The sequence below is a fragment of the Elephas maximus genome, chromosome 9 (genome assembly GCF_024166365.1).
Source record: "Elephas maximus indicus isolate mEleMax1 chromosome 9, mEleMax1 primary haplotype, whole genome shotgun sequence".
Taxonomy (NCBI): Eukaryota; Metazoa; Chordata; class Mammalia; order Proboscidea; family Elephantidae; genus Elephas; species Elephas maximus.
Genome location: NC_064827.1, coordinates 81,303,466 through 81,321,206, shown reverse-complemented (window position 1 = coordinate 81,321,206; position 17,741 = coordinate 81,303,466). Strand labels below are relative to the sequence as shown.

The window sequence follows — 17,741 nt, the reverse complement described above, 5'->3', positions numbered from 1 at the left end:
TTGTCTCAACTGCACCTAGCAACACAACAACTCTACCAGGAGTCGTCTCTGGGTGGTGCGAATGGTTAAGAGGTCATCTACTAGCCAAAATGTTGATGGTTTAAACCCACCCGAAGGCACCTCAGAAGACAAGCCTGGCAATCTGTTTCCAAAAGGTCACAGCCTTGAAAGCCCTATGGAGCAGTTCTGCTCTGTACACTTGGGTTCTGCACGAGTCAGAACTGACTTGGCGGCAACTAGCAACAACTATGCCAGGCACCAGGAAAATCGTGGTGACAAGGTAGCCCCTTTGTCCTCAAGAAACTCAGACCTGGCTTGGGAACACAGATGTTACAACACCTCTATGGCCTGGTGTTGTCAGTGCTGGGACAGAGTAGCACTGGGGGCTGTGGTGAGCCAAGGCCTCCTGATGGAAGGTTCTGGAAGCTGAGATCTGTAGTCAAGTGAGGAATGGGGAAAAGCTTTTGGGATAGAAGGGGCAGCAAGTGCAGAGATGAGCAGGGATGCAGAGCTGAGTCCAAAATGTAGAGAGAACCTTGGTGGGGAGCAGTGAGGTGGGAAGCAGATAGGCCAGAACCCCAGGGCACCCCTCCTTTTCAAAGCTGCCTCCTCACTCCTCTTTCAACCCTTCATCTAGGTGATGGCTCTTACCTGTAGCGTTGCAGATCAGGTGGGCAATCTGTCCCTCTGGGACCTTGATCACCTCCTCCAGGTCCTCCTTCTCGATACTGGGAGGAACTGGGAGAAACAGGGAGACAGACGGTTACTGCCTGGGGTTGGTCACTCAGGCTGAAATCTATGGAGCAAGAAGCCAAGAACCCACAACTCCTCTCTTCACTTTCCTGTGCCTCAGTTTCCCTATCCCCTCATACCTGCTTCCACAGGGCAGTGAGTTTAATAAACATTTGTTGCTGGCTGAGGGAAAGAACCAGTGCCTCTGGCGAAGGCCCCAGATCATAGGAAGGCGGGTTTGGCGGTGGTGAAAATATTTGCCCCCCTCTACTATAAATTAAAAAAAAAAAAAAATTTTTTTTTTTTTTTTTTTACTATGGGTTAGTCCCTGCTTTTCTGGAAAGTACCATGGCAGCCTCAGAGCAAAGGTTACTGATGAGAAAAAGAAAACAAGGCTTGGCCTCTCCCTCTTTCCCTGTTCTGGGCCCCCTGGTTTTAGATCTGGGTCTTGCCCCTGGAAGCTTTTAAGCTGAAAAGGAGGGATTTGTGGGGTGCGCATGAGAATGGGGCCACCACATACCCAGGACCTCCACGCTGAAGTTCCTCTGCGCCTCCCCAGCCTCATTGCTTGCCAGGCAGGAGTAGAGGCCTCTGTCTTGCTCCTGTGCCTGAGTTATCTTCAGCATCCAGCCACCTGGGGAGAGGGAGGGGAGTGGGATCCAAGCATGGCTGTGAGTAGCCCAGCCCAGGAAGGAGAGAGCACCAGGTGCTATAATTAAGTGTGTACATGTCTGTCTCCCTCAGTGTTCCAATCTTTTAGTGGGGAAACCTGAGGCTCAGGGAGGATAAACAGATGGATAGAGCCACCTGGACATGAGACCTGTCACCAGGGTAAACTTGAGGACCCTTTTCTAGCAAGAAGGGTCTGTCGCTCTGACCACTTCTGGCTCTGAGGATTGGCTGGAGCTAACAGGACAGCAATGGGCTATGGGGTCCTGGCCCAAGTCTGACCCCCACTCTCCCCTCAAAAGTGAGCCAGTTCCCCTTGAAGGAATCTAAGAGTCCCCCAAGATCAGCACAGGGAGAGCAGATACACAGTACACATGCCGTCACTGCCATTCCTGCACCAGGAATCACTAATCGATCACTGCTTTCGTTTCTGTGAGGCCCAGGTGCAGCCTCTGAATTCATACTTCTGCGATGCATCTGGCAGCCAGTGCTCAGAAGTGGTGTGTGCAGGGAAACATATTCGCCATTCCAGCATTAGCTAGGTGGAACAATTGATGGGTCACTGAGGCTCCACAGTCTTTGCAAGATTTGAATGGGATACTGCCTCTGGGGCCTCAGTTTCCCCATTTGTATACTAGGAAGAACTATTGCAAACCAACTTTGTGAGAAGAATGAATATTCAGAGGAGAAAGGTGTTAAGTTCAGCATTTCCAAAAGTTGGTTACTGTCCTATGAGGCGTTGTAAGTGCCCCTTGATTTTTCTGCTCCAGGACTTATCACATCCATTTACTGTGGGTCTCCAGGACAGGAGAAGATTTGGAAGGCTTTTCCAAACTTATTTCAACTCAAAAGCTATTTTTTCCTGGAGCGCCTCACCTGACCAGTGTTTTCAGGTACACTATGTAGGGATCAGGGCCCTCGTGGCACAGTGGCTAAATGCTATGGCTGTTAACCAAAAGGTTAGCAGTTCAAATCCACCACCAGCTCCTTAGAAACCCTATGGGGCAGTTCTACTCTGCCCTACAGGGTCTATAGGGTCACAATGAGTTTTTATCGACTTGATGGCAATGGGTTTGGTTTTGGTTTTTATGTAGGGACCAATGGCTGGAATGTTACCCCAAACAGGTCTGGCAGCTCAGTGTCAAAAGTCATGGACACATAACAGGCAGAGGTAGAGGGCTAGACCTTCTTAGGCTGGCACCTTACCTGCCAAGAGATAGGTGTCCTCCCCAGGGCTGATGGGTTCCTCCCCTCGGAACCAGCGGACCTCCGGGGGTGGGATGCCAGTGGCTTCACAAAGCAGCGTCAAAGGGCTATGTAAGGCAGCAGTGACATTGGTCAGCGAGTCTGAGTCGCCGATGAGCTCTGGAGGCACTAGACACAGAGAAGAAGCTGTACTCAGGAGGCATGCTAGGGACTGGGTGCTTTCCCCAAAGACCGCCATCTCCCACATCAGGAAAGGTTGAGGAGCAGAAGGGACAAGATCAGGGCTGCTCCTACTGAGGCTGTGACACCCACAAGGGCACAGGCTGAGCTTTGGAGTCAGATGAACACTTTGGCCTCAGTTTCCCCAACCCATCAGACGATGTGGAGAGAATTCAACAAGAACACGTGTGAAGCACTTAGCACAGTGCCTGGCCCAGAGCACCGCCGAGCAAAGGAGACTGGCACTAGGGTAAGGGTCAGCACAGACACATTCCCTAAACCACACGCCGGAGTGAAGGGGTGGCTCTGCAGGCTTACAAGGACCCGTTCGTAAAGGAAGCCGCACTCAGCAAGGCGAGGGTAACAGGCCGATGTTCGTGATCCCATGCTGGGGGCATGATGAGAGGGGGTCCTCTGTAAGCCCACCCCTGCCCACCTCTCCTGCCTTAGCTCCTACCACTCCCTGCCTCTACCCTGAATTATACTCCAGGTGTACAGTAGGAGCTCAAAACGTAACTGGAATGAACGAGGCTGTTCCTGTCACCCTGAATGAGCCGTGTCCCTCCTCCAGGCCTCTGCAGAGTCTGCTCCCTCTGCCTGGTACACTCTTCCCCTCCCCTGCACCCAGTTAAATCCTACTTAGCCTTTATTTTCAGCTTAAAGGTCACCTCCTCCAAGAGGCTGCCCTGACTTCCCACAAGAGTTCAGGGGCTTTCTGGTCTCTCACAGGCCTCTGAACTCCCCCATCATGCGCCAGTCATGCAGGATACCCCCCCAAAAAACCTGACTCATAGCAACCCCATGTGCGTCAGAGTAGAACTGTGCTCCATGGGGTTTCCAATGGCTGATTTTTTTTTTTTTTCCTTCAGAGCAGATCACCAGATCCTTTTCCCAAAGCACCACTGGGTACCCTTGAACTGCCAATCTTTCAGTGAGTAGTCTAGTGTTTCCATTTGCACCACCCAGGGACTCTTTCATGTAGAATAAAGATTTCCCCAGTGCCGGGAACAGAGTAGGGGAACAATAAATAAGAAGAAAAGAAAGGGAAGAGGGAGGGAGGGAGGAAAGAAGGAAAGGAGGGGAGGAAGGAGGGAAGAAGACAGGAAAAAACAAAGGAAGGGAAGGAGGGAGTTTGGGGCCAGTCCCAGATTTTGAGAGCAATGTCGGTGGCTTCCCCCAGCACTGGCCCTCATCAGAGACCTAAGTCCAGAGAACAAGGGGTGAGGCCAGTAGCAGAGCTGTGCCTGGAGGTTGAAAGCCTTGTTTCCAGCCCTGCCCCTTCCTGCCCTCCTCAAGGGCTGCAGTCCTCACCCAGCACGGAGAGCGCAAACCTCCTCTCCACCCTCCCGGCCGCGTTCTTGGCCACGCAGCTGTAGTGTCCGGCATGGGCAGCCCGTGCCTGCACCACGTGCAGGCTCTGACCCTGATTCTGCAGCTGCAGGCCAGGCTCGTCCTTGACCAGCCGGTTGTCCCGTTCCCACGTCACCGTCGGCGGGGGTTTCCCTGTAGCGTTGCATTCCAGAGTGGTCTCCCTGTCCTGGACCACAAAGACCTGTGTATGGGGCTCCCAGGGGTCAGCAATCTGAGGGGGAACTGGGGTTGGGAAAAGGCACATCAGGGAAAGCTGCCCCCATTTAAGCCTATGTCCTCACCCTGCCACTCACTGGCTGTGTGACCTTGGCCAGTGACCCCACCTCTCTGTGCTGCCACTTTCCATTTCTGTAATGGGTCATAACAGTGCCCCGCTGCCACCTCTCCCACACCCTGGGAGTCATGGTCTCCGCTCCCTCCGCCCCCCGCCGCCCCCAGATGCCCTCATCCACCCCGATCTGCAGCCCAGTTGAAACAGAGCCTCGGCAGCACCCCACCCCATGGGCCTACAGTTTGGGGAACAGCTCACCCCACTGCCTTTTTAGTTTTGTGAGGGCTTTTCTAATTCAGAAACCAGAGGCTTCCTGGAGCTTAAACAGTGGTGGGGACAAGTTGGGGACAGGGATGATTCCACTGGGGGGTTTACCACAGGACCCTGAACAGAGTTTTGCTTGGTTTTGTTTCCTAACAGGATCTTTACAAGTCTACAATGTTTAATTTTGTCCGTGCGGGACAAATAGAAGTAGACTTGGGTTTCCGATGTACATGGAGCTTCATATAATTTTGACAGTTTCCTTGTTTCCAACTGTGTTATTTTGGGTGTATATTGTGTATATTGGGTCTTCTTGCAGCCAAGTGTACTAGCCCCTTGAATGGGTCATTCAATTCAACAGCCTTCACTGAGCCCTGCTGGGTGTGTATATTGTGGGTCATCGGGGGTGCTTAGGGGTCATGTTGCCCACTCTCCCATGCTCAGGTTAGGAGCTGTAAGAAATGTGACAGGGAAGGGAAGTTAATAAGGTGCCAATCATCTAAGAGAGAACCTGGAAGCATCCTCATCCTTGCTGTTCCTGTCTTTGCTAGGGATCTGGGTGTGGGTAGGTGGTCCGCCCTGTCAGTGTGCCCCCTCTCTGCCCTTCTGACCCCTCCACCACCTGGCCTGGCTCACCGTGCACCTCCAGCTTCTGGTCTTGGCTGCTGTTCCCCGCCACGTTGCTGCACTCACAGGTGTAGGTGCCTTCCTGGCTGGGCCGGGCCTGCCCCAGGTACAACAGCCTCCCCACAGCTGACACCTGCTCAAGGCTGGCCCCCTCCCCAGGCAGGGGCTGACCTGGGTGCAATGGGAAAGAAGCCCCTGCTCCAGGGCATTTGCGAGTACACGTGGTCCTTCTACCTGAAACCCTTGGCATCCCATATTTGCCAACTCCTACTCATCCTTCAGGTGTCCACGTAGATATATATATATTACCTCTCCCCTGAGTGCCAAATCTGGTCCCAAGTTCCCTCTGAGCTCCCACAACCACCGAGCTTCTCCCCATCCCAGATCAACCTGCAAGTATCCCATCTGAATCTCACACTAGCCTGGGCCCTCCAGGAGGGCAGACCCTGCTTCACTTTCCCCATGGGGTCCTTAGAGGCTCCCAGGGCCTGACACCCAGCAGGGCTCAGTGAAGGCTATTGAATGAATGACCCATCAAAGGGGCTAGTACACTTGGCTGCAAGAAGACCCCAACATAGAAGGTCTTTGTGAACCTTGACATGTCAGATCACACCAATTGCTGTCGTCCTGCACCTATGTATAGAGGACTATGCTCCACACTCCAGTCATTCATCAATGAACGTCCCAGTAGTGGCAGGGGATCCGTCAGTCATATAAAGGTTTCTTCCTCCAATGTTTGCAGCTCCAAGGCTCATTCTCTTCCTGATCCATGCTCCCACCCCACCCCAGGGACCGCATCCTGTCTCATTGTTCCCAGATTTATTCTCAGACCAGACCTCTCCCCTGAGCGCCAGATACCTACATCTGCCTGCCCACTTGACACCTCACTGAGTGTCTAACAGGCATCTCAAAATTAACACGCCTTTCCCCCAGCCTGTCTGGCAGCCTCCCCTGCTCTCAGACCAAACACCTGGGAGCCATCCCTGACTCCTCCCTACCTCTCAATCCCCATCCAACTTTGCAGGAATCCTGGGAACACCACTTTCGAAACACATCCAGACTCCCTCTCACCACTTCGTGGACACCACCTAGTCCAGGCTGCCAGAATCTCTGGCCTGGAGCCCCACACAAGCCTCCTCACTGGCCACCCTACTTCCACCCTTGCTCCCAATGGTCTAGTCTCAGCCCAGCAGCAGGGTGGTCCTGTTACAATGTAAGTTAAACTGTGTTCCTCCTCTGTCTAGAGCCCTGCAGAGGCCTTGAGAGCCACAACATCTTCACTCTGGTGACCATCTTCTGCTTCGCTCTCCTTTGCTGACTTGACTCGAGCCCCACTGGCCTCTTTGCTGTTCTTCAGACACACTGGGCTTCCACGTGCCCCAGGGCCTTTGCACCTGCTATTACTGCTGCCTGGAATGCTTTTCTCCCCATGAAATTCTCATGTTCATCCCTCACCTTCTTCAAGTCTACACAGTCAAACATTTCTGGCCACCCGACTTAAAGTTGAAAGTCCTACCCCTAGCACATACTCCCCTTCCTGGCTTTATTTTTCTCCAGAGTACTTATCACCTAAAGTGCCAAGTCATTTAGTAACTTTTTGTTTATTATCTGGCTTCCCCCACTCTGAGGGCAGGGATTTGTCTGTGTTTGTCCACTGCTGTATTCCCTGTGCCTAGAACAGGCAGAGTGAGGCTCTCAATAAATAACAGCTAAATGAATGAATTCCAAATATTGATTGAGCACCTATCTTGTACCAGGCATTGAACCTGGAATTCAGTGGTGGCCAAGACAGTGGTTCATGACCACTTGGAAAGACTAAGGTGGGTGACATGACAAGTTAGCATGATAGGGCTGCATTAAGGAAGCCCTATGTCAGCTGGAGGTGGAAGTCAGGGAGGGCTTCCTGGAAAAAGAGATATTGGAAGTGAGGCCTAAGGAGCAATCCAGCTCTCGCTAGCTGGGAAGGACCAAGGAAGAGGGGACTGTAGGCCCCAGGGACAGAGAAAAGAGAGGCTGAAAGAAGTGCCACCCCAGACCTTAGGTCAATAAGCCCACCCACCTCAGCTCGACCTAGGGGTGGGAGGTGGGGAGTAGCCTCCTGGTGCTGGGCAATGAGGTGGGGCTGGGTGAAAACAACGATCCTACCGTTCTTCCTCCAGGAGATCTTGGGGAAGGGGATACCCTGGCACTCGCAGGACAGCCTGGCAGGGTGCCCCTCCATCACAGTCAGGGTCTGGGACTCCCCTGAGGGGAACACTGGAGGGACTGAATCAGAGATGAAAGGCAGTGAGCTGGGACAGGGAATGGATAGGGGAGGAGGGCTCAGCCGAAGCACACCCAGCTATGGTGGGGGTGGAGGGCACCCTGGGGTAGGGAACAGGGAGCCCCAGCCCAGCCCTGGAGACCCTCACCCCAGACATTCAGGTTGTAGTGTTTCTCTGAGCGGCCCGCCTGGTTCAGTGCCTCACAGGTGTAGCGTCCTGAATCCCACACCTCCACTTGGTCCACCTGGCCAAGAGGAAAAAGATGGGGCCGCCCCTTGGACAGACTTGTAATCTGAGACCTGTCATTGTACCTCGCTGGAACACAGGGCAGTGATCACACCTCTCGTACCTCCTGCACAGAAGAGGTTCCAGAAGGCGATGCCTGTGGCAGGCCTGACATGGGCCGGGCACACAGAATTGGCTCTGTGGATGGCAGCCCTGCGGCCTCACTCCACATCCACAGTACTAACCACCTGCTCTGGGCAGCCCAGCCCTGCTGGGGTGGAGGGATGTCCCTGGCTGGGTTAGACACCCTCCTGCCCCTAATCAGCCTCTTTGGAAAGCCCAGAACAGACCAGAAGAAAAGGTGGGGAATGAGGAAGGGTGGGGGCGGGAGGACCCTGACCTCAAGGGTCAGATCCAGAAGAGGCCACACACCTCCAGCCAGGTCTTGTCTGCGGAGAGGCGGACTCCAGGCCGAGGCTCAAGAGGGTGCCCATCTTTCCACCAGCTCAGCCTGGGAGGAGGCATGGCATGGCTCCGGCACTCCAAGGTCACTGACTCGTTGGCCACAACTGACACGTTCAGCTCTTCTCCCAGGATGCTAGGGGGAGCTGTGGGGAGGGGGTGGGGGGAGAGCAGGAAATTAGCTCAGTCAGGGATGAGGGGGTGGGGCGAGCAGGACAGAGGCTGTGTGTGACCTGGGTCAGGCCTGGCCTTCTCTGAGGCTGCCTTCAGCAGCAAGGAGCAAACACCAGGGGATGGGGGAGTCGCCTTCAAGATTCGGGTCTGCCCCCTGAGCTGCAACCTTCTTGCCCACTCAACCTCCCTTCCCCACCCCTCAAGTCCCTTTACAGTCCTGCTTCCAAAGGAGGTCCCCAAATCTGAAGGCAATGGGTGGACCAGATACGATACTGTACAATCCCGCAAGATGTTACCACTGGGGAGGTGGGGTGAAAGGTACCTAGGATCTCTCCGAGTTATTTATCATAATTGCATATGAATCTAGAATTATCGCAAAACTAAAACTTAATAATTAATAATAATTTTTCAAAAAGTAGGCTCCAGAGCCACCTTTCGCTTTGAGATCAAAATAACCATGGTAGCCTAGAAGTTAAGAACACAAGGTCAGGAGTCAGAACTCTCGGGGTGGACTCCTGCATTCTATGGCTCACTCGCCGGGTGAGGCCCTGGAGGCGTTCCCTGGCCTCTCTGAGCCCTGGTTTCCTCATCTGTAAAATGGGGATAAAGAAAGCACTCCTCTCGTGGGGCCACTATAAGGATTAGAAGAGACTCCAGTGGACCACGAGTACGCAATACCTGTCACCGTTATCATCATTCCAGCCAAGGAAGAAAGCTGGAGTCTACGCTTCCCACACTGCTTCCCCAAGGTTTAGCATTCCCCAGAGACCTTTCATGAACCTCAAAAGATTCCCACGGAAGCCCATAGGAGGGAATTCAGAAACAATAGCAACTGTAACTGTGTGCTTAGTGGGCTTAATGCATCCCCGTGGCAACCTGGGATATGGCTGCCATTTTTTCCCCCATTTTATAGACAAGGAAGCTAAGGCCCAGAGAAGCAAACTGACTAGCCCAAGGTCACAGAGCTAGTAAGTGAAGAAGGCAGAGTTGGAACCCCAGGTCCCCCACACTGAAGATTCTGTTCCTACTCACCACCCCACCACTGACTTTCCAGAATGGACTCGCCCATTGGATCCAAACAGTGGGGACACTGGGCCTGCTGGCTCTTGGCCTGGTGTTCCTCCTGCTACTTCATATCCCTTCCACCTCTTCCCCAAACACAGAGCTCCTGGCCATGCAAGGCTGCTGCCCACCACCTGCCTGCTCGCCATGGAGGAGCTCACACACAGGAGCAGGGATCCTGCACAGGTCTCTGCCACATGAAGGCAGCCACAGTCTCAGGCCACCGTGAATAGCGCAGCCCTTTGTGGCCTGCAGCCCTCTCTTCCTTTGGATGTAGCCAGGGACATCCCCAGCCCCACCTTCCCAGAGCTGCTGTCCAGGACCACTCAGGCTTCCCGGGCCTCAGACTCACTGTGGACTTGCAGGACAACGTCCCAGCGGTCCTCGCCCACCGCACTCACAGCCACACAGGAGTAGGTGCCGGAGTCAGAGGCCCGGGCACTGGCCAAGGCAAAGACCCGGCCGCCGGGGAAGACCTGTACCCCCAGAAGAAGACCTCATTAGGCCGAACAGCCACTGCATTCGTATCAGGCTGCAGCAGCCACACTCACAAGCTGACCCTGCTGACTGGCACACCTGGGCAGCCCGCTCAAGACCCCCAGAATGCAAGGAAACCATGAGCTTAGACCAGCCCTCAGGTATAACCTCTGCCAACTGGCAGGCCACTTTCACCAGCCTTCAAGAGTCCCCTGTGGTGGCCACCCACCACCACATGTGGCTAGTGAACCCTTGAGATGTGGTCAGTCCAAATTGGGATGAGCCCCACGTGTAAAATACACAACCAATTTCAGACTTAGTACAAAAAGAAGAACCTGAAATGTCTCATTTGTACTTTTTCATATTGATCACATGATGAAATAATATTTTGGATACACTGGATTAAATAAAATGTATTATTAAAATTGGCTCCATCTGTTTCTCTTAGTGTTGTTAGTTGCTGTTGATTCAATTCTGATTCATAGCGACCCCGCGTGACAGAGTAGGACTGCCCCATAGGGTTTTCTTGGCTGTAATCTTTACAGAAACGCAGAGCCGATATGTGGATTCGAACTGTCAACCTTTTGGCGAGCAGCTGACTGCTTAACCGTTTGCACCACCATGGCTCCTTAATATGGCTGTTGTTGTTGCTGGGTGCCATTGAGTTGATTCTCACTCATAGCGACCTCAAGAGACAGAGTAGAAATGTCCCATAGGGTTTTCTTGGCTGTAGTCTTTACCGAAGCAGATTGCCAGTTCTTTCTCCTGCAGCTACTAGGTTTTAAATTACACATGTGGTGAGTACTTGTGGCGAGCATTGTTTCTGTTGGACGGTGCAGCTCTGGACATCTCTGTGCCTCGCAAGCAGCCCTTCCTTCCTCCCTCCAGCCAATGCCTCTGGGCTGTCACTGCCTGTCCATCACCCCCAAGCTCCTATGGAGGCAGCAGGGAGGTGAGCCAGGACCTCCAGCCCTACTGACCTGGAAGCCAGGCGTCCCTGCTGCAGACACGGGATTTCCATCCTTCAGCCACATCAGTGTGGGGCTGGGGACTCCAGTGGCGTTACAGGTCAGCCGAACAGGGGTGCTGAGCAGCACAGGGCCTGGCAAGCTGGGTGGCAACGTGATGTGCGGAGGCACTGCAGGGTGGGGACCACAAAGAGCTGACTGCTGAGCTGACTGCTGAGCTGGGTGAAGCAGGTGGCCCCAGATGGGTTCCCTTTGAAGGAGCAGCCTTACCGCTCCAAGCACCTCCACAGGAGTGGTGGTACAAACAAAAGCACAGGGACCGCTGCTTGGGAGACAGCCATGCTGCTCCGCAGTTCTCAATAATAATGTGAGGCTTTTACAGATGGGAAACTGAGGCTCCAGAGGGGCCACTGCAGCCCAAGCTCAACCAGCTAGGCTGTGGCAGAATCGGTGCTTGAACTTGGCCCTTCTGGTCAGCATGAGGCCATTTATTGTGGGGGTAGGGTGAGATGACAAGGGGTTGAGGATCCCCGGACAGGTTTTGTTTCCCATCTCAGAAATATCAGCCCCTTTTCAGCAGGAAGAAGTCAGAAGATTCATTTATATCTGGGAGGCACAAACTGTGATGTCCCAGCCACCTGCCCAGTCACCCGCTGCTCTTAGGATAAAGATCCAAACTCTCCCTATGGCCCACAAGGCCCTCAAGGTCTAGCCTCTATCTGGCCACCAGCGCTGTCATGTCCCCTCCTCTCTTTGTTTTATGTGCTCCAGCCTCCCCAGCCTCCTCAAATTCCTCAAATTACCCAGGTTTCTCCAGCTTCAGACCTTGGCGAAAAGTCTCAGGTTAAGCATCTTGGTCTCAAAGATGCCTCCCAGACTCGCCAGGCCAGTCTGTCCTTGTTACAAGGAGTCGGAACAGCCTGCACCTCGCCTTTCTAGCTCTTATCACAACTAACATGAAACAATGATTTGGGGAATTATCTAATTACTGTATCCTCCACTAGACTGAAAACTCTTGGGTCCATCTTGCTCAGGGCTGCAGCCTTTGGGTCTGCCCCAGAGTATGTACTCAATAAATGTGGTTGGATAGAAGATGGATAGATGAACGAATGGATGGTTGAAGGGATGGGTGAATGGACAAATGGACAGTTAGATGGGTGGTTGAAGGGTTGGATCAATGGATGCATGGATGGATGGATGGACGGATGGATGGATGGATGGATGGGTGGGTGGGCACGAGTGTGGGTGGGTGGTAGATAAATGGATGGATGAATGAATGGACAGATGGATGGACTGATGTTCCAACAAATGGATGGAAAGACAACTTTTTGAACAAGGATCCTTCCAGCACCAAGGCAACTCACCATTGACCCGTAAGCCATAATGCAGCTCTGTGCTGCCGGCCACATTGGAAGCCACGCAGCGGTAGCTCCCAGCATCAGAAAGCTGGGCTCGTTCAATGCGGAGAACTCTCCCATTAGCTGATACCGTCACTCCTGCACGGGCAGAGACAGGCTGGCGGCCCTTGAACCAGGAAACATCTGGGGAAGAAAAGACAGAAAAATGCCAGGGATCTTGCCAGCCTTTCAGACTCTGCCAGTGCTACGGGCATTCAGGAAAGACTTCCAGGGTGGCCACATGACCTGCCTTTATTCCGGGCACTTAGGAAAGCCAGAGTTCTCCAGGAAAGGGACAGGGTGTGGAACAGCAGTGGTGCCTGAGACAGGACCAAGGCCAGAGAGGAAGCCCCATCGGATAGAGTGTGGGGCATCGAGGAGTGGGCAGAGTCAAATCCAGCCCAGCTCCCCTCATCTCCTCCCTCTGCCAGGAGATCATCTCACCAGGGAGAGCTTTCGGGGAGACCATGGTCCACTCCAAAATAGCAGCCTAATGGGTCAGGATAGGACCCTTGTATCTTCAGCTTCCTTACTTTCTACCAGGGGCCCATCCAGCACCCAAAAGGTTCTCCTATGGAAAGGGCAAAGACCCTCCCCCCCGCCCCAGGGCTCACCTACCCCAGGCAAAGCAGGGTGGACCTGAGTCAGATGGGACACAGCACATGGGTCCTCCTCCTGGACCCATGAAAAGCCCAACGTCATTCTGTATGCAGAGCACCCGTGACTAGCCCCATGCTCCCTGCCCCTCCCTCAACTTTTGGTTTAGGGAAGAGGCCGGCCAGATGGCAAGCTGGAGGTCACGGGCCTCAGCCCCCAGCCCTGGAGCAGCCCTGTGAAGTTGCAAACTCTGAGTAGAAGCCCCACAGGTTTGCTTCAGTCACCAGTGCAAAGGGTCTGGGCCCCGGCAGTGACCTGCACGTACTGAGCATTGGATACACAGCTGTTGAGAAGGAGAGAGGAAAATAGCAGAAATAGGGAGAAGGGCCTGATGATCTCTCCTGGTTACGTCCACAGGCAGTGATGCCTGGACTTGGGCCAGCTAGAGGAGGCTTTCAGCCAAAAGAAGGGGTCTTACCAGGAGGGGGCACACCAGAAGCCAGACACTCCAGGGCCACTGAGGCATTCTCCAGCACTGCCTTGTTGACTGGACCTGGCTCGATGTTGGGAGGCACTAGGGGGAGATAAGGAGAGACCCTGGTGGAAGCTCAAATCTCAACCATTCCCAATGCCTTTCTCCATCCTTCTAATGAGTCCTGGGCAACAAGGGCTCTAAACTGGCTCCAGTCCACTGACCGAAGCAGCATATACATTCCTGGAACCAAGCCCAAGAACAAGGGGCAACTGGCCAAAATCTCCATTACAATCCAACAACAAGAACAGCCCTAGTGCCCAGCTCCCCAGGAATAGCCGGTGCGTACAGCAGGGAGTAAGAATCCTGCTCAGCCGTGACAGGTGAGACATGCAGGGATTTGCCTACATATACAAGGACTCAAGGGAACCAAAAAATGCAGTACAAGAACCAAGGCAAATATGAAGGCGGGTAGGGACTACAACGAGGAAGCCCCTAGAAAACAACCGAAAGGGGGCACAGAGCAATAGCTCACACTTTAATTTTATGGCTTTCTACTTCTTCTAAAGTTAAGTGCATGACTATGATTTAAACCCCCCCCACCCCGCCACACACACACACACACACACAACCCAGCGTAAAAGAGAAAGACCCGCATCAAGATAGGTCGACACAGTGGCTATAATGATAGGCTCACAACTGTGAGGATGGCACAAGGACCGGGTGGTGTTTTGTTCTATTGTACATAGGGTCTCTGTGAGTTGGAACTGACTCGATGGCACCTAACAACAACAATGACACAACCCACCCCAGCCCTGAGGGCTTTCAACGGATCACCCGTCATCTGGGGCCCTGGGTCCATGTCCTCACCCAAGACCTTTAGTGTCAAGTCCCTCTTGTTCTCCCCAGCCAGGTTAGTGGCAACACAAGTATAGACACCTTCATCCCTCAGGTCCACTTTCTCAATCTAGAGGGGAAGGAAGAGGAAAGAGTGTGAGCTGTGGGGATGTGAGTATAGGGAACCAAGTGGGACACAGCAAGTGGCCAGGCTGCTGCTGACCTCCAGGGGGTCAAGTTTAGTTCTGGGGGTAGAGCTGTAAGCCAAGCACTCAGGGTTCTAGAAGATTCCACTGACCCCTGGGCATGCAATCCACCCCATTTTCTCCCTTCTGTAGGTCCAGTTCCTGGGACCTGGAATAGTCCAAGGGCCCCTCCCCTCTTCAGGTCCAGCAACCCCAGGGTCTCCTGATCTCCTGGGTAAGTGAGGACTGTGCCCACCCTACCCCCAGGCTGGCAGGGCTCCCCTCAGGGTCTCCAGGGACCCAGAGAAGTGGCCCTTCCACCCTAGAGCCCCTACACATACCTGCAAGTTGCCCCCCAAGGCTGCCAGGGCCATCCCATCCTTCCACCAGCGGAGGCTTGGGGCAGGCACCCCAGTCCCTATGCATTGGAGGGTCACAGGCTGCAGGAAAGGGGCTGTGATGTTCTCACCCCCAATGATGTCAACCGATGGGGGCTCTGGCCAGGGGAGAGGCAGAAAGGTCCCAGGTCAGGGTCAGGAGGGGTGCAGTGGGCACCCAGCAACCCCCTCAATCCCCAGAGGACTGAGGGGGTGGCATTTCAGGGTTGTCCAAGTGCTGATCTCTAGCCTCCAGCCCCCCACCCTGCCCCTCAGACACCAGTTTAGGGAAAGAGCTCCCAACCAGGAGCCAGCACTTTAGACATTCTCTCAACCAACCAATCCATCCGTCCATCCATCCGTTTATTGTTATGTGTGTAGAGCATCTACTCTGAGCCCGTATCTCCACTGGGCACAGGAACACAGCAGAGAACGGTGGCTTCAGGGCTGTCCTCTCAGAGCTCACAGAGCTGGGCAGCTGAGATGGACAGCTAAACAAAGAATCCCACTCCAGTGGGTGGCAGGCTATGGCCCTGAAAGACTGGGCAGAGTCAACATAGTGAAATCGAGGAAGGCTTCCTGGACGAAGGGGTGCTTTAGCACTGATCTGAAAGATGAGGGGTTAGGCAGGCAGAAGAGGAGGGAGACTGTCCCAGGCAGAGGAAACAGCACACACAAGTCTTGGACGTGAGAAAGAGAGAGCTGATGTGTTCAAAGAAGTGAAAGAAGTTCCACATGGTCAGCACAAAGACAGCGAGTGGTGAGAAAGGAGGCTGGAGAGGGGAGCAAGGGCTTATGGGCTGGACAAGACAGATGACAAGCATGTTGAGTGGCGAGACCTGTCACTCACACCCTGCCCTTCTTTGGAGAACCAGAAAGTCTGCCCCAGAAACGCTGTCCACAGAAGACAGGCCCCATGCCCTTTCCAGGCCTGCTAAGGGCATAGATGGCCACAGCCCTGGCATCTTAGCCAGCTCAAGGCCCCAGAACCCCAGATGCCTGCTCACCGTGCACAGACACCTCCACCTCTGCCCCAGCAGTGCCTGCCTCATTGGTGGCCTGGCAGGCAAAGAGGCCCGCGTGGCCCAGCTCCACGTGGTCAATGTACAGCGTGGCCCCCTGCGAGGATACCTGCACCCCAGCCAATTCCTCGATGGGGCGGCCGTTCTGCAGCCACCTGAGGCGGTGGGGAGAGGGGATCAGCTTGAGAGAGGGCAGGCAGGGCAAGCCAGGCAGCCTCACAGCATTCCCATCTGCCTTTTCCATGCTCTGGGAAAGAGAGGTACTTCTCCCTGGCCCACCCACCCCCAAAGCACACATTCTCTGCCCCCCACCTCTAGCCCAGGCCTCACCACCCCTACGCACTGGATACTGGGCACCGGGGAGCCTGAGGCCTGGCAGGGCAATTCCAGGGGCTGTCCCACGATGGTGGTCACCTGACCCAAGCCTTCAGTCACCAGGATCTGTGGGGGCACTGGAGGCAGGACCCAAGACTGGGTGTTTAGAGCTGAGCAAACCCCAGCCTATAGCCCTCCCAAGTCCCCACCACCCTCAGGGGAAGGCCCAAGCCCTCATCTCATGCTTTAAGTTTCCACATAAATGCTCCTCCTCCAGGAGACCTTCCAGGACCACCCCCAAGGACAAATGAGGACCCCCTCTGACTCTCCCACTGGCTTGAGTCTGCTCATTTAATGCCCATCTCCCCACCAGATGGAGGGCTCCCCAGGAGCAGGAGGCCTATCGCCCTTTTCCCCATGTTATATCCAACCCCAATCCAGGCAGCTCACAACAGATGCTTGACAAATGCCTGTCAAATGAAGGAAAAGGCAGGCAAAGGCCCCACCCACCCCATCCCAGGGGCCAACAGCTTGGGGCCTCAGTACATTTCTGATGGGCATCTCCTGAAAGGCAGAAATGATGCCCTCCGTCCTGCCTGGAGGACTCCTCACAGAGTCCTGGGCAGGAGCAAGGGCCCTTGATCCTGGGCTCTATGCCCAACCCTGCCCCCTCCTAGCCCTGTGGGACCCCCAGCCCAGTTCTCAGTGTCCCCATCTGTCCCATAGAGTGTGGGACACTGGCTTTCTCCTCCACCCTCCATTCCCTTAGGAGTCTGTGAGGGACAAGCACACAGTAAGTGTCCAATTAGTGCTGGGAGAAGAGCCCACAAACCCGGGTAGCTATGGATGGGCCAGGCCTGGGGGGCTTACCCTGCACCTCCACCAAGTACTGCAGCACAGCCTCCCCGGCAGGGCTGCCGGCCATGCAGCTGTACAGGCCTCCAGATGCCTCCCCCAGACTCTCCAGCCGCAGGGCACCTCCCGCCTCCAGCCACGTCGCATTGCTCTCTGCCACAGGTAGCCCCTCGTGGTACCAGGAGAGGGTGGGGTGTGGGTGGCCTCTGGCCACACACTCCAGTGCCAAGGGCCTCCCAGCCACAGCCTTCACCACATGCGGTCCTCCATCAGCACCCTTGATGGTAGGTGGGACTAGGGAAGAGCCATGGGAGCTGTTCAGGGACTACAGTCTGATACCAGCCCACTCTTGGCACAGGGGCCTATGCCCACTCAGCCCAACGGGACTGGGTAAGCCCCTAGCTGACCCCACCCCACGTGAAATGCTTCCCTCCTTCACCTCCATTACCTGCAACCCCGTTGGGTCATCCCCTCCTCCAGGAAGCCTTCCAAGGTTGGAAGCAGCCTCTCCCTCCTCTACCCCCTGGTGGCACTCCTAGGGCACTGACTACCCTCTTTCCCACACTGTTCCAATCCTTCCTCCATCCCCACTGCTGACTGACCCTTCCCTCCATTCCCACTTCAAGCTCATCATGAGTAGAACAGCGGCTTGTCTATCCATGTGTTTCCAATATCTGCACGCAGGAGGTTCCAATA

General features: G+C 54.5%; 1 protein-coding gene across 4 annotated transcripts in view; it reads right to left on the bottom strand.

The window, feature by feature from the left end:
• Positions 1–17,741, bottom strand: part of HMCN2 (hemicentin 2) — a 160,810-nt gene that overhangs the window by 55,539 nt on the left and 87,530 nt on the right. For all 4 annotated transcript variants that reach the window (XM_049896977.1, XM_049896979.1, XM_049896978.1 and 1 more), the window contains 17 exons: positions 17,061–17,339; positions 16,219–16,327; positions 15,861–16,030; positions 14,818–14,972; positions 14,325–14,421; positions 13,461–13,556; positions 12,353–12,529; positions 11,001–11,158; positions 9,896–10,019; positions 8,278–8,453; positions 7,768–7,864; positions 7,502–7,621; positions 5,366–5,527; positions 4,138–4,419; positions 2,608–2,775; positions 1,253–1,366; positions 652–738 (listed from right to left, as the gene is read on the bottom strand). In XM_049896977.1, coding sequence (XP_049752934.1) covers positions 652–738; positions 1,253–1,366; positions 2,608–2,775; positions 4,138–4,419; positions 5,366–5,527; positions 7,502–7,621; positions 7,768–7,864; positions 8,278–8,453; positions 9,896–10,019; positions 11,001–11,158; positions 12,353–12,529; positions 13,461–13,556; positions 14,325–14,421; positions 14,818–14,972; positions 15,861–16,030; positions 16,219–16,327; positions 17,061–17,339 — 2,571 coding nt within the window. The remainder of the gene's footprint in view (positions 1–651; positions 739–1,252; positions 1,367–2,607; positions 2,776–4,137; positions 4,420–5,365; positions 5,528–7,501; positions 7,622–7,767; positions 7,865–8,277; positions 8,454–9,895; positions 10,020–11,000; positions 11,159–12,352; positions 12,530–13,460; positions 13,557–14,324; positions 14,422–14,817; positions 14,973–15,860; positions 16,031–16,218; positions 16,328–17,060; positions 17,340–17,741) is intronic.